At 37.9% G+C, this 16,100-nt stretch overlaps 1 protein-coding gene across 1 annotated transcript in view; it reads right to left on the bottom strand.

The window, feature by feature from the left end:
- GUCY1A1 (guanylate cyclase 1 soluble subunit alpha 1) overlaps positions 1-16,100 on the bottom strand; it is a 60,259-nt gene that overhangs the window by 19,503 nt on the left and 24,656 nt on the right. The window contains 3 exon segments of the mRNA NM_001018035.1: positions 1,118-1,176; positions 4,637-4,698; positions 8,208-8,575. Of these exon segments, the coding sequence (NP_001018045.1) occupies positions 1,118-1,176; positions 4,637-4,698; positions 8,208-8,462 (376 nt within the window). The 5' untranslated portion in view covers positions 8,463-8,575.

Raw genomic sequence — 16,100 nt, 5'->3', positions numbered from 1 at the left:
TCTTGATAAAGGAGTACTGTCTCACTTGGAGGTCCTCCATCAGTAGGAATATCAGACAAGAATTTATTTATTTATTTATTTATTTATTTATTTATTTATTTATATTTTTTTTAGGAATGAATTTAAAGTCACTGGTTATGAAACTCCATTTTGTCATTTTCTCTAGAGTTGATGTAAAGTGATTTATAATTTTTTTAAAGCAACACAGCATTCTTGTTGTTTAATGTTACCTAAATGAATATTTGTTTGGAATATATTTACTTCCTGTAACTTCTCCTTCCCTAATCTCCTTTATTCTTTAAATTCTGTGTATCATTTCTTTTTTCCTCATCTGTAATTTGGAAAAACAATAGTGCCCTTTTCATAGCACTGTGGTGATGTGTAGAGACTATATTTAGAACAGTGCCTGGCTCCAAGGAAAGGCTCAGCATGTCAGCCATCGCCATCATCATCATCATCAAATTCTTAATATTGTGTACTTTTAGAAAGATTTAACCCATTGGGCCATGTCCTCCAACATTGAAAAGGATAGTACGACAAAGTTACCCATCCACTTGCCTCTCTCAAATTATTATTTTTTTCTCAAATTATTAATATGAGAACACTGTTAGTCCTTTTTCCCAGGATTGTTTCCAATCTTTAAAAAAATTCTTTATTTTACATTGTTAAATAAAATTTTTCATGCATAAATGAGGAATAATTAGTTATGTTCAAGACCAAAGCATGTAAATGTCTATGAGTCAGCTTCCCATGCGGCCTTATCTATGTGTCAGCAAATAAACATTATAAAGAAGAGGAAATGTTTTCGGTCAAACAAAAATACACAGCAATGAAAAGAATTATTCTTTATGTTAACACAATACATAATGCTGAATACTTCACACTGGAAGTCACCAAAAAATAAATATGAATATTTTAGGAGAAAAGATTAGTTCTACTGAAAATATTAGTTCTATTAGTTCTGCTATTTTCTATTAGTAGAAAATATTTACTGTTCTATTAGTAGAAAATTAATTTTTACTTTTCTATTAGTAGAAAGTATTAGTTTACAGGTAAAATATTAGTTCTGTAAATATAATTACTCCCTAATTAGATATTCTTAAAACAATTCTATTACCTGCTGCAATTGCTTGGTCTGTAATTATTTTTTCCAAGTCTTCTCTTTCCAAAGATTTCCTGAAAACATGTCAACATCTTAAATTATAAACTGACAAATGAATGCTACAACTTCAGATCAGAACATATAGACATGATGACAAAATAATTTGACCTACCTTTTCTGTGGAGACAAACCTTGATTTATCAAGTTTAGAGGAGAGGAACAAGGACACATGCAACCCAAAACAATGTTGGAAAACCTCAAAACATACCTGATTTGTAGTGTTTCATCATTTTTTGAAGCATATTTACCTTTTCAGTTAACTTTTCCTAGGCTAGTAATATAGAGGTTTACACTGGCAGAGAACCAGAAGTATGAAATGGCCAACTAGGGGGATGGGAAGAAATCTGCCCCGGATTTTTCTGATAACACAATCAAGAAGAAAATTTTACATACTGATGGATTTCACGTTTTAAGTTTCACTATCTTCTTTCCTAAAGCAAATATGTAGTATATCTTGCTTCTGAGTTTAAGGCTCTATATATTTAACTCTCAGGCACTATTACATTGAACTATGTTTATAAAAATTAGTAACTAAAGAAATCTATTCTTTATTCAATCACACTGCATTGGTTTTTACAGAACAGAAGTTGATAATATAATAGCATACATTTTGATTAATGAAAAGTCTTAGTAATTTCGACTGGATGACTCATTTATTGATTTACATTTACCTAATTGTTTTTTGATGGTTTCGGATAGTGACGACTTCTTATGACCAAACTGGCCAAATCACTAATCCACGTGAAAAGACACCTAAGCTTCTATTTGTAGGTCAGTTTGTCATTAGATAAACCAATTTTACAAACAGGCAAAAATCTAAATTTTAAACAAATTTCAGTAAAACACAATACATATAGAAAAGTTTCAAAGTAAGTATTTTTAAGAAGGAAAACTGCTCAGTCCACTATTTTATCACATAAAGGCATGCTGCTTATAATTGTACAAAGTGCTAGGTAGAAATACTTTCTTATCTAAATTGGTTGAGGATCACTACATAATTTTATATCTAGTTTGAATCTAGATGAATCTAGATATCCCCATACCTCTTGTAATATATTACTTTATATGAATCATCTTCAGATTTGCTTATTTTTTAAGCAATTTCTGTTTTTTCTTTTTTTTTCCTAAAGAATGAGAGAATTTCTGCTCAGAGAACCCAGTTCTGCCAATTTTTTGCACCCATGATATGAGATGTGAACAAAACTTAGTCCCAACAGCACATAATACTACTACTGTCAACTGCTGTTGTACATACTGTTATGTATAAGGGTGTAAATATATTTATTATGTTTGTAAAATTCATCCTGTACAATTGCAGATCAAGGTTGCTCTTCTGTGATATACAAGATATTATGTTTTAAAGACCTTCTTGGAATACAATTAGAGAGTTTAGTATTTTGATGTACTAAGACCCATTTTAAGTTTAATATTTTACCTTTGCAAAAACTTTAATTAAAGATGTTATTTTAAAAAGAAAAAATAACAAACAGCACATAAAACAATTAAAAATAAGTCTCCTATCTTTATCTTTTTTTTTAAAAAAGGACTAAGCTTGCATATATGCCAGCAAATGTGTGTGTGCTTGTACACACACACATCAGCCATGCACAAATATGATGATATGATCCAAAGATCCCAGGAAAAGAAACAAAGCAAAAGCTCTCTGTGAAGCCAACCCAGAGAGATATCACAATGGCTGCATTAAAATTCATTCACTTAAAAGGTGGGGAGCAAGGGGCTCCAGTCTTCAGTTAAGGACAGTTTATTGTTTTAATACATGGATTTTTTGCTTCTCAAATATAAGATAATAAACAGTCCAAAAAAAAAAAAGAGTTATGGTCAGTGGTTGGTAAGCTGAGAGCAGTAGAAATGGCAGCTGACCTTCCAAAATGAGATGGGGAAAAAAGGAAACAAAAAATTATATCCAAGAAACTAAAAAAGCAAAGCAGAGGGAAGCCATTTAGCATATCAGCAGGCAGTCATGAGAAGAAGGTTTGTCATCTTATTTCAACAACTGAATAATTATCATTAAGACAATTTAAAAGTATGATCAGCTCTTTAAGAAATCAAGGAAGTGGTAAAAAAAAGTTTTAGATTTCCAAATAAAATGATTTTTATTTTTTTTATTTTTTTAGTTTGAGGTATTTTTAAAGAGATACCCCACTGGGAATACATCCTAACTGAACCCGTGCAACTAGTTTAGGAACATTTCAGAACACAAAGCCCTGAGAATAAATTTGGAGCCAACTGGCTGCCAAGGACTTGAGCAGACAGACACAGTAGCATAGCTAGGGTGACTTGTGGCTATCTTATCAGCTTCGCTGAGAATTAAGGTCAGAGGCATTCTGGAATGCTTTCTGTATCACTCATGTAAATAAAGCTTCTGTCAGACGCATAGATTCACACTTTCTCCTTCTGGACCCCTGCTGATCCCTTCTTGGCTTGCCTGCTGCCTGGAGTCTGGGACCAGTTAGTCAACTGGGAAAATTAAGGACAGATAATCAGCTCATGAGAAATAGACTGATGAATGGATTTATAAAATATTCCCGCAATGGTACTGGTTTGCAAAGCTACAATGTTCATTTCTGCAAATTTGAACACAAGTATTTATCCTATTATTTACACATGAAATAATCCTTGCAACTTCAAGGAATCAAAACCAAGGCCAATCACATTATCTGCCAGCAGTAAATGTGCCAAGATATATTTGAAAAACTATATAAAGCAGATTTTTAAACAAAAACTTCTATATTAACCCTTTACAAAAAGCTTTCTTTAAAAAATGTTCAAAAGACAGGGTGCAAGAACAAAAGTCTAACTGGAACTGATACTCAGCTAGTGCCCACAAATATAACCAAACTGGTTATGAAAATACGGAAACACTTCCCTTGGGATTGATAAACAGCTGTTGCCTCAAGGTTCCTGAGTCAACCCCTTCCTTTTAGCCACCCCCCAACTTTGATTCTTCAATTTCCTCCCGATGCAGCAACTGGAAGTTTAAGCTGTGGGAAGCGGGGGTGGGGGTGGGCACTGGGACCCTGCTCCACCTTTAGGAAGTATCCTGTAGGCAAGGAGCCTGTGCCTATCATCTGGGGTCCCTGCCTTACCTGTTAAGTATTGACAGTACCTCTTAGTTGGAAAGACTAGGCCTGATGGCTTGTTAAAAAGCAGCAGTACACGGCGACATGGTTAAAATCATGGGCTCCAAGAAACCCAGGCTTGAAACTCAGTTGTGCCTTTGCATAAACAGCTGTCAAATCCTAAATATTTTACATGAACCTGGGCTTAGTGATGTATTCAATGTGAAAAATAAATGCACCTACTTTCAGATTAGTAGCAGTTAAAGCACTCAGTCCAGTTCTCACATACCACAGTGATTCGAAACGTGTCGATGCAGACACTAAGTGGTGGCTATTTGCAGGGGTGTCAGTAAGTGTAATGGGAGGTTCACACAACTAAAGTGGTTCAATTTACCTGCTTTCTTTTATTTTGTGTTTTGCCAATGTTCTCTGAAGTGCAAGGTTCAGCCGCTCCAACTAAAAAATGAAAAGAAATGTTTTAAGCATTCCCTTAAATCATAATTCATTTGAAGATACATATTTTTAAGATTTGTCCTGAAAGTTTCTATCGAGCAGAAACATGATTACTTTAATAGTGAGCGTGGTGAATTTATGCTTCGGAAACGGAGACTGATTTTCTAGACGTTTCTCCAATCTGGGAAGAAACAATGAGCTTTGGCTAATTTGAGTTTGGATGTGGGCTGTGGCTCACAGGCTTTTTGCCCTTTGTGGGTGGTCTTGCTGACAGCCACAAAACAAGCTGAGTTGAGGTCCAAATAGAAGACTCCAGTTTGGTAGTGCCAGGTCTTCCACGAAGGAATGGTGGGCACCACTTCCTCTGGGTCAGGAAATCCTCTTGGATGTGTTGCCAATACTTCAGTGTGAGCGGGGCTCAAGCCAAGCAAATTCCTGTTCTCACACCCAGCCCCCCACTGACTTTCTCAACTACAAATGCGGATTTATGTTTCATATTTCATTTACATGTCCTGGCCTAGAAAAGTCTGGAGCTATCTGTCTTTCCCTTTTCCCTAATCCCTTAAATCCAAGCTTTCACCAATGTCCGTTGATCACTGATTTCAAACAAATCTTGCATTTACCTTAACTTGTACTAATTTCCTTTCTTTAAACCAATTGTTTTCATCAAATACTTACACTTTTACTCTCTTCTATTGATTTCTGAGTATTTCATGAGTTTTTCCACATTCTAAGTTATTTGTATGTAATCCTTGATGCTTCAGAAATACTTGATTATCTATTAATCTCTCTTAATCGCGTGTTTTCTCTAGTTGGTAAGTGGGATGTAGAGCGTTGGTTAGCAGTGCTGCCAATGTTTTGCATTCCATATAAAAACCATATGTATCTATACGTGTATTTATGTAATTGTTGATTCTTTCTGTAGTTTGTCCAGAGGAAAGTGAAGAATTTTCTGGTTATGCTCCAAGTTGGGAAATTCCTTTTTCCCTAACAACTATTTATATCCCTCTTACAGTTTCCACTGGTCAAGTGAGGCAGCAGAGTTAAGCAAAATAGAACAAGCTTCTGTTTTAATAAAATGAGTTATGGGAAGGACTTTCAGTTTTAAAGTGCATATAGAGCTCAGGGGGAAAAATCTAGAATTTATTGAAAAAAAAAAAACAGAAATGAAAAGTTTGCATCGGATGAGCAATAACATAACACCTTTTCAGGCCCTTCTATTCTGCTACTCTGGAATGACAGCTCCCTATTCTAAATCTGCTAAGGATATTTACCCCCTCCTCTGCCAGAAAAAACCCAAACAAACCCAAAACACCACGATTGCATAGTTAAATTTAATTATCTAAAACAAGAACTATAATGTTGTCAAATGCTGTTTTGAGCCTCTCCTTTAGGTTGCTGATAGGATTAAAACTAAACAGTAGGCTAAGCATTAAATCTGTCTACATAAAAAAGAATCAATTAAAAAAAGCTGTATTTGATCAAAGACACGCTGATGTTTGGACAGTTGATGAAATAATCTACACTGAATACCATACAGTCCAAAAACATCTGGTAGTGGGACATTTACTGTCATGAGGCAAATGGCCTCAGTTGTCAGAGTTCTACCTTTTATCCCTAGAGATCCTATAGCTTTGCCTTCCCTGCTACGTGACGCTGTAGTCAAATTTTGATGGTTATTCCTGTGAGTTCACAAACAACACAGATTATTCTAAATAAAGAACCAGAGAAAAGGTAAAATGTCATTTAGAGTTGGTATTCAGAGTGTTTTAAAAAGAGATTCCAACATGTGTCTGACTTCAATGGCAGGAATTCAAAATTTATCAAACAAAATAATGAAGCCAACATGGTAATGACAGGACCCAGGGAAAATATGGAAGCTCTCCAGCCTTCCCATCCTCACCATCTGTTCATCTCTGTGCATCTCACTCTGTTCTTGGAAATGAGAGTCTCAACCACTTCCCAGACGATGATGCCAACCAACTCCCTGAGAAGGATGACATCGCTCATCCTAGCCAAAGCTGGCTGTCTAGTAACTTGGGTGGGGTGAGAATAAGGAAATATTTCCATTTCAAAGACCATTAACCAAAGTACTATTGTGCTAATACTGTATTTGAAGTAAGTTCCTCCAACTTTCTGCTGATTCTAATTTCTCCATCTTCAAGATTCAATGCTAGTCTCTTCTTTCTCAGTCGCTCTAGTCATTCTGTTGACAGCAGTACTTGTTCTTCCCTTTGAAAGTTGTGCGACTGTAAAAGTCAAGTCGTTTAACAAGTCGTCCCAGGTCCTTCCTGGGAATGAAACAAGATGACCTCTGAAGTTCCTTTAAGTTTCAAAACTCAGTAGCCTGTGGTTCTTCAGCGCTCCACCCAAAGCAGAGGGGTGGTATTGGGTTAACAGAAAATTTTCAGTGATTATAGCTGGAGTCGGATTAGATCAATGTGCAATCTCCCAGATTAAGTGAGTTCATATAAAACTGTGAACACTGCCAGAGGGTGGAAGACATCATGAAGACTTTTCAGTTGCTCTTCTCTTTAGCCCTGCAGGAGGAGAGGAACTCTCCACATATCCCTGCATTCCTAAGATATGTGACCTCATTAGGGACGTGTCCTGTCCCCAGGGATGTCTTATAGGTGGATTAACAGAAGGTGCTCCAGATTTTGAAGTGGCACGAGGCTAGGCAGTTCACAGAGCTGTATCAAGAAGTGCCCAAGCTAGGGGCACCTCGGTGGCTAAGTGGTTGAGTGTCTGCCTTTGGCTTAGGTCGTGATCCCGGGGTCCTGGGATAGAGTCTCACATTAGGCTCCCAGCAGGGAGCCTGCTTCTTCCTCTGCCTAAGTCTCTGCCTCTCTCTGTCTCTCATGAATAAATAAATAAAATCTTTTAAAAAAAAATGAAGAAGAAGAAGTGTCGGGAGCTAATTTGCAAGCACTGGGCCATGACCTTGACTCAAGGAAGCAGGTCAAGCCTGGCTTGTGCAGACTTCAGACACAGAGCTGGAGGTGGAAACGGAGATTTTCCCACCTCCACAAATGGGCAGGGAACATATAACGCTCTTTGGAATTAGAAGAAAATGGATAGAAAAGAAGTCATTCTTCAAGGAATTTAATTTTAAGATAATAGCTAACAACTACCTAAGGCACTTAAGGGATGGCAAGGGCCATGGATTATTTCAGACCATGCTCATTAAAACTCTAGGGAGTAGGTACTGTTATTACTACCATTTTACAATAAGGAAGTTGAGGATAAGAGGGGCTAAGCAGTTGCTCAAAGTCATAAAGTTCATCAGAGTGCAGGACCCTTTAAAAGAATTCAAGATCTTAAACGTTTTAAGATTAAACATAATTTAAGAACATGATCATTTTCAAGAAGTGTGTTTATATGTTTCCAGGAAACAGTCTACATCTATTATAGCCTTGAAAGTGAGAAAGCACGCGTTTACATTTTCCTTTAAAAATACTCGTTTACAATTTTCAAAATATCAGTAAAATCTCAAAAGGGCAAGCACTCACCTCAGGAAAGATCAGTTTGCAAATACTCTCTGCTAAAGTGTGAAGATAGACTCGGCTCCTACTGGTCTTTCTTTGAGGAAGACTTCTTTGTACATTCTTCTCAGGGACATCCTGACAGATGGGCAGAGTTGCTTTGCCACTTTCTGAGGTTCCCGCTACCTCTTCTCCTGGCTCTTTGGGAACCTGCCCAGGTGCCAGTAAGGACAAAGGGCACTCCCCTGTGATCTTGAGATCCTTCAGCTTCGTGCAGAACATGGTGTTAGTGGCCTCTCACCCTGCTGTGGATCACCTCCGGGAAAGCTGTTCTTCTTATGCGGAGTGACAAATGGAAGCCACTAGCAGATCAAGAATACGGGTGACTGGAGTGTCTATGGGTAGTAGGAAGTCAGAACAGAAAGAGAAGTGATTTTGTATACTTACGAAAACAGAAAAAGACAGGTGTCAAAAGGCAAAGACCTCATATTCATATATCATTTCCAAGTAGACAGAAAATTCTGGTGGACATGTCAGTTACAGAATGGATGAAATATTTGGTAAAGATCTTTAATGTGTGTATATTAGTAAAATACTTGGTTTTAGTATTTTTCAAATGGAACAGAGCTGCATTCCACATGTCCCTACCACAAACTACTGATTTCCATTTTTATAGCCCACTTGGTCTACTTTGATTCCAAAAGAGTGAAACTTTATGGTTTTATGATAAAAGCCAAGTATTAGGGCAGCCCAGGTGGTGCAGCGGTTTAGTGCCGCCTGCTGCCCAGGGCGTGATCCTGGAAACCCGGGATCGAGTCCCATGTCGGGCTCCCTGCATGGAGCCTGCTTCTCCCTCTGCCTGTGTCTCTGCCTCTCTCTTTCTGTGTCTCTATGAATAAATAAAATAAAAAAAATCTTTAAAAAAAAATAAAAGCCAAGTATAAATCTATGTCTTAGTGCTAGTCTTACTACATTCTCATTATGCTCCTCTTTCCAAAAAATCAGGATAGCAGAAACCAGTGTCTCCCAATATGGAAAAAAATATATATTTAGTGCTACTCAAGTATATGTTTATGGATCTAAAATGCTGAATTTTAGATGAAAAAAAAGATTAATTGAAATGTTAATTCAAAAAGAAGATGCTTGTTTCTATAAATAGCAAAGGAATTTTGAAATATCATCAAAATGAAAAACAAATAATATTTTTTTCAAAGAACTGATCCCTAAGATCATGCCATTGGATTTGCAGGGGTCTCTGGATCTGAGTCTAGATGACACTGGAGTAAACCAAGAAAGTCTCTCTCCCAGAGGCCCACTGAAAACATATGTGCGGCTATTCCAGCATGTTTCCCTTATAATTTTGTTTGTATTGATGTTGTGACTGTGAATCTCCACTCACAATCCACAACCAGATAACTAGTTATCTGTCACTGAAACCGTCTGGTTAGTAATGCAGCTTGTCAGCCATACTAACGGTCTTGATTAACTGGGTTCACCAACTGCTTCCATTCTTTGAAACACACACACACACACATACACACACACAGAGTGAAAAGGAGTGCAAAAAGAGCCCAAGGTTACTTACTTCCTATGATGTAAGGTGCTGGGGAGTCTGTGTTTACAGTTAAGCCTCACACAAACCATATGACACATTATTGTTATTCTCACGGCGCCAGAAGCTCAACAGTTGAGGTTATTTTCTTTCATTTGACATGCCAGAAAGTGACAGCTAGGCTTCAAATCTAGGTCCATGTCACACCAGGGCCAATGTATTTTCTATGAACCCAAACTCCTAGACCAGTTTCTACGTAATCAGGCTTAGGTCATAAACTAGGATTCATTTAAAGATATGGTTTACATATTTATATTAAAAAACAAACAATAACATAATTCTCCTGCTCACAGGCTGGTAGCAGCTGAATCATCCAGGATAAAGCCTTATACTTCAGTCTTTAGAACTGGAGATCAATTATTCCTTTTCTTTTCTGTGTGCCTCAATACTCTTAATATGTTCTTAATGTGTGTAAGTAACAGCTTGTAATTTGTCGCAGATAAGTTCTCTAATAAGTTTAGGACAATGGACAATTCATTTGCTGAACTGGGACAAATAAAGAAGCTACATTTGTCATCTGATGGCCCTTGGGTGTGTCGTAGGTTATTAGGTATGGGGGAAAGATTATGGATGCTGACAGGCCAATAGAAGCTGCCAGTACTCTCTGTGAAAGCCCTACCCCAAATCTGTGATCATATGTAATTTATGAATCTGCAAGAAGATACAAGGAAGAGCCTATCTATTCACGAACAGAAAACACTTTCTGCCAGAATAGAATAGGGAGCTCTCTCAGCAGGCTACTGAGTGACCCAAAGTAATCTGGTGATAGAGAAAATGGTTACTTGGAGTCTGAAAGACCTAAAAATCCAAGGTACTCAACCACCTTTAAGATTCAATTCTGGGGTGGGGGGGATCCCTGGTTGGCTCAGGGGTTGAGCGCCTGCCTTCAGCCCAGGGCGTGATCCTGGAGTCCCGGGATCAAGTCCCGCGTTGGGCTCCCTGCATGGAGCCTGCTTCCCCCTCTGCCTGTGTCTCTGCCTCTCTCTCTCTCTCTCTCTGTGTCTCTCATGAATAAATATTTAAAAAGAAAAAAGATTCAATTCTGAGAAAATATATGTTTCTCATTCTTTACTACATTCGAATGTAGCTATTACTATGCACTAACTCCCGTCCTCATACATGCTTTAGATCAGTGGACAGTGGGCCTTTCTGTAAAGGGCCAGAGAGAGATAATTTCAGTTTTGTGGGTTTCTATCAATGACTTAACGCCTGCCATTTCAGCATGAAAGCAACCACAGCTGATATACGAAGGAATGGTATGGATGTGTTCCAATACAACTGAATTTGCAAAAACAGGCTGTGGACTTGGCCCTCAGATGGGTCCTATCCATTTGGATCCAGCCATAGCTTGCTGACCTCTGGTTATAGAAAGCTGAGCAGGTTAACTGAAGCATTTTAAGCCAAATATAATTCTGCCTATAGGACCGGAGCTACTTCCTCATCTCCTCTACCCACCCCACCCTCAAAATATAGCAGCCTTTGTGCATCTGTTTTGTTCAACTTGAAAGTAAAAAAAAAAAAGACAGCATAGTAGATAATATTAAATAACCATAAAAATTATAATACCATTATTGTACATAATTTTTAGGAAGAAAAGCTATATTAACTGAATGCCATGATTTCAATTATATCAAGATACGACCATAATAACTAGAAGAAGAAAGTATTCAAAAAAAAAAGGAAAGCAAAAAAATAAATTAGAAGATTCTAGATTGGATCCGATGAAGGTATAGAACTGCTCCCTGAAATAAATTATTCTGGTACATATCAGAATTTTAGTTTGGGACTTAGGAGTTTGACAAAATACAGTTTATGATAACGTCTCCCATTAACTTTAGGCTTTTCATTAATGTTGGATTTCAACCCTTGTCCCTAAACCCAATACTTTGATTCCCAGCCTCCTATGCAATCTCAGAAGGATAAAACGGACCAGTCAACCTTGAAATTCTCTCTTCTCTGGGTTGCACAGCACTGTAATTTCCAGAAAATGTGTCTAACACTGTTTTTTACTAAGTAAAAACAGCAACAGGAAACAACTTGTACTTAGTTTAAGATCAGTTAAGTGTTTAATCTCATTAAATCACATATATATAAACAAGCTAATTAGCATTCTTCATCTGCTCAACCGATGAAATTACATTACGAAACAGATGTACTCAACGCTGATACCTTGGAAACCTGTTTGCCTTGTGTCTGCCTGCTAGGAATACAGAAAATGTTCTTCAACTAAACCAGTGATGATTTTTAGGTGTAACCTTAGCAGTGACTCTGGAAATGGTTTGGTCAGTGGCTGAACACAGTAGATAGCCGGTTGTAGAAATGAGAGTAACACAGTAAAGGAAAAACAAATTAATTAAAGTAATGAACTTGGTGACAAGGCCTTGGCAAGCAGTGGGATATATGTTCTCAGAAACTCAGAGAGGTATTTGCCATCTTCAAGGTTGATGATTAAACAGCTTCCAGATACACTGAATGCCCTCTCCCTTTTAGTAGTAAGTGATTAACTCCGTTATGGTGGGAATAATGACCCAGCTTTTGGCCTCATATTAATAACCAGGATGCATGATTGTTCAGGTAAAGAGGCTATCCATCATTTAAACTCTAGAGTTACACACAAAAATCTTGTTTCCTACTTATAAAAAGACCAGAGAGAGGGATGCCTGGGTGGCTCAGTGGTTGAGCGTCTGCCTTTGACCCAGGCCCTGATCCTGGAGTCCTGGGATCAAGTCCCACATCAGGCTCCCTGCAGGGAGCCTGCTTCTCCCTCTGCCTGTGTCTCTGCCTCTCTCTCTGTGTCTCTCATGAATAAATAAATAAAATCTTTTTAAAAAAAATTAAAAGACTAGAGAGAAAATAACCCATAAGGACTCTGCCACAGAAAGCCTCTTTTACAACAGCAAGTCTTAAAGAGCAGATTTCAAATTAGAAATTGGGGTGTGTGGGAGGAGCCCAAGAACGAAGTCTCCATAGTAAAAGCAAACAGTTACATCCACTGTCCAATATTGGGCCTAGGACCTAGCCCTGCCAAAATCTGTGGTTAAAGAGATATATGTGTTTTAAGATCAAATTCCAAAGTCTAAATTTTTAAGAGTAGCTGAAAGGAGAAGAGAATTTGGAAACACAAAATGCCTTAGTGAGGACAAAGTTTGCATACAGTAGCACAAACTCATCACCATTTTCATAAACTGGTGTCAAGCTTAATTTTCAGGCAGACCAGAAATCTAAAGCTTTTATTCTTCAAAAATTGAAAAAAAATCAAATAAAACTCCATAAACCAGCCTTTTACGGTGTGTTTCTTTTCCTTTTGCAGTGGGAAATATTTATAGAACTTTCCTCTGTGATATATCAGGAAAGCAGGACAAAGTACTAGAAAAACTGGTATGAATGTCCAAGTCACTCCAGTACTAAGTTAAAAAATAAAAGCAAGCAAATATCAGATTCTTTTATCTCCTCATGCTTCCCTAGCTTTAGCATTATCTCTGCTAGGTATGGGGGATGATTATGGATGCGGACAGGCCAGTAGAACCTGCCACTACTCTCTGTTACTTATAGTCCTACCCCAAATCTGTGATATGTAATTTATGAATCATACATCTTGAAAGATCAAGCCTTGGGTGCTGTGTTCATTTCCTTAAGAAATATTTATTCCTAAGTCTACAACTCCCTGGCTTTTGCTTCCACTGTGTTACTGACACTTTCCTTGCTCAATTCAGTGACAATTTCTGAAAAGTTAAAGCTCATGAACCTTTTGGGTTTTAACATACTTGATGAATTCACCATGCCATTTGCATTTTCTTTTTCATAATCTCCACTGCCACTGATTCTTTGATACTTCTACTGCATTTACTCCTCATTCTGCTCAATAGGTATTTGTGGATGGTCTACTTTGTGTTAGGCATTCTTTTAGATGCAGAATAAAGGACATTGCCTGGCCTCTTGGAGTTTACATCTGGCAGGGGAACTATTTCAGACACTTCAGTGCTATATGTGATGCATGCTACAGAAAGGGGAAGTGCACAGCAAGTGCTCTGAGTGTGCAAACCAGGGATCCAGACCCTGTCCCAGGAGGAAGAGACATCTGAGCTGAGATGTGACCCTGAACTGGGTCAAGAAAGTTCCAAACGGAACAGCATTGCTTGGAGGCCAAGACAGATCTGGTCATGTTCTAGGAACCAAGATAATTCCAGCATGGCTAGAGCATGGGGTCAGGGAGAGCAAGGTGGTAGGGAAGGGAGCTGAGACAGGCAGAGGCCAGGATTGTGGAGGGCTCTCCAAACCTTGTTAAACAAAGAAAACTATTCTAAGAGCAACCACCTAAAAGACTAAGAAGGAAGAATGTGAATAGATTGGATTGTATTTTTAAAAGATTATTTGGAGTGGAGAATGAGGAATGTGTCAGAGTTGGACAGGAGGCTGATCTGGGTTGGACTAAAATAATGACCTTAGGATGAAAAAGTGGATCAATTCCAGAAGTATTTCAGCTAGAGAATCTATAGCCCTTGGCTACTGACTGGATATGAGGGCTGAAGGAGAGCAAGGACATATTCCTCCAACTGTACTTCTCGATACCATAGCCAAGAAAGGAGTCCAGGGCCCGTGGAGAGCAACCAAGAGTCCATAATCCATTTCCCATGACTTTGGTTATTCAATCATAACTAAGCCCAGATTTTGGGTTTTCACTATTACATAACACCTTGTGGGAGTCAGAGTGCTCCAACTTTCCTGCTAAAATCTCCTTTTGGAAAGTAATTTCTCCTTCAAAAGCCCAGACGTGGGAAAGCGGACTCCAGTTTATGTTACAAAACAGAGCATTCACCTTCCAACACTGCATGTGCATGTACGCATAAGGTGTCTCCAGTGATCTGTGAGAGTGAAGGCTACTTACCTTGAATTTTTGTTACCGGAGAGCCCATACTGTCAACCTTTCCGAAACAAAGAAGTGAGCTCTAAGGGCAACAGCAACCTCAGTTGTGTGACCAAAATACTAGAAATTCCCCCTCACCTGATGTCAACTGCCTCACCAAAGCTACAGTAGCCATGCAACTTATGTTTTATAATAATTATAATAATAGTTATATCTAGTACTGATAATTATAATTTAATAAACTGTATTCTCTCTCTTTACAATTTATTTATTTGAGAGAGAGAGAGAGAGTGTGTGTGTGTATATGTGAGGGTGGGTCAGAGAGAGAGAGAAGTATACTCTACTGAGCATGGAGTCCCACATGGGGCTTGATGCCAGGACCCCGAGATTACAACCTGAGCCAAAATCAACAGTCGACACTCAATTGACTGAGTCACCCAGGTGCCCCAAATTGTATTACTGCTTTATTAAAAATAAGGTGGGTGTGACTCACAATCTGTTTTCACTGGAATTGGGAGCAATTCTCTAATATCTGTAAAGTAACACCAGAGTTTAGTATAGTCTATAGCAGGGAGATTTTAACTCTAACAATTAGCATTATGTGATTCTCAATTTTTATATCCAAATGTTTACATCCAAATGTTTTATACCTAAAGAGCAAAACTTTTGGGAGGATAAATCCTAAATCTCTATGTTCAGGACTTTCTAGTGTGATTATCACTGAAATTTGAATACATGCACTTAGTATGTCTTCAAGTTAAATACCATTACCACTTACGGTAGGTCATGTAGGTCATGTGGAAATCAGATAAATATTTCAATATTTTGTCCCTGAAATACATAAAACAATTTCCTGCAGCTATTTCTGTAATTCCCATCATTGTTCTATGACTAAAATAGCTCCTTAGAGACTTAGTCATTTAAAAATCTATTTACTGAAAATATAACAATTATTATGGAAGAAGCTAAATGAGAAATGGAGTTCCCTTTTACATCATAAAAATTCTTTTTGTTTCTATCAATTTTCATATAAATACTGTGTATTTCTGTGATGTGAACTGGCTCATACGCAGTCCTAAAGAGGGCATAATGTCCGTATAAAGTAGCAGCCATGCTGGATTTCCAACCACCTTGTGGTCTTCCTCCTACCTCAGTCTGACCACTGTCCCATCTTGGAAGTACTTATTAGACCTTTCCTCTATTTTTCCCCTTGTCTCCATAACTCAGCAGGCTCAGCACTTTCTTATAATTTATTCAGCTTTCCCCCTAATATCAGGCCTATCATTAATTGCAGTATTCCTTAGAATGCAATCAGTCTTTTTACCTAAATTTGTATAATTTTTATGATTGTTGTTGCTTTTGTTGGTGCTCATAGGGTTTACTGGTTTCACTCTAACACATTTTCTTCCCACAAGCCCTTTTATTTTTAGTGCAGTTTTGCAGC

The sequence above is a fragment of the Canis lupus genome, chromosome 15 (assembly GCF_011100685.1).
Source record: "Canis lupus familiaris isolate Mischka breed German Shepherd chromosome 15, alternate assembly UU_Cfam_GSD_1.0, whole genome shotgun sequence".
NCBI classification, from domain to species: domain Eukaryota; kingdom Metazoa; phylum Chordata; class Mammalia; order Carnivora; family Canidae; genus Canis; species Canis lupus.
Note: the sequence above shows the minus strand (reverse complement) of the source record. Positions and strands in the feature narration are given on the sequence as shown.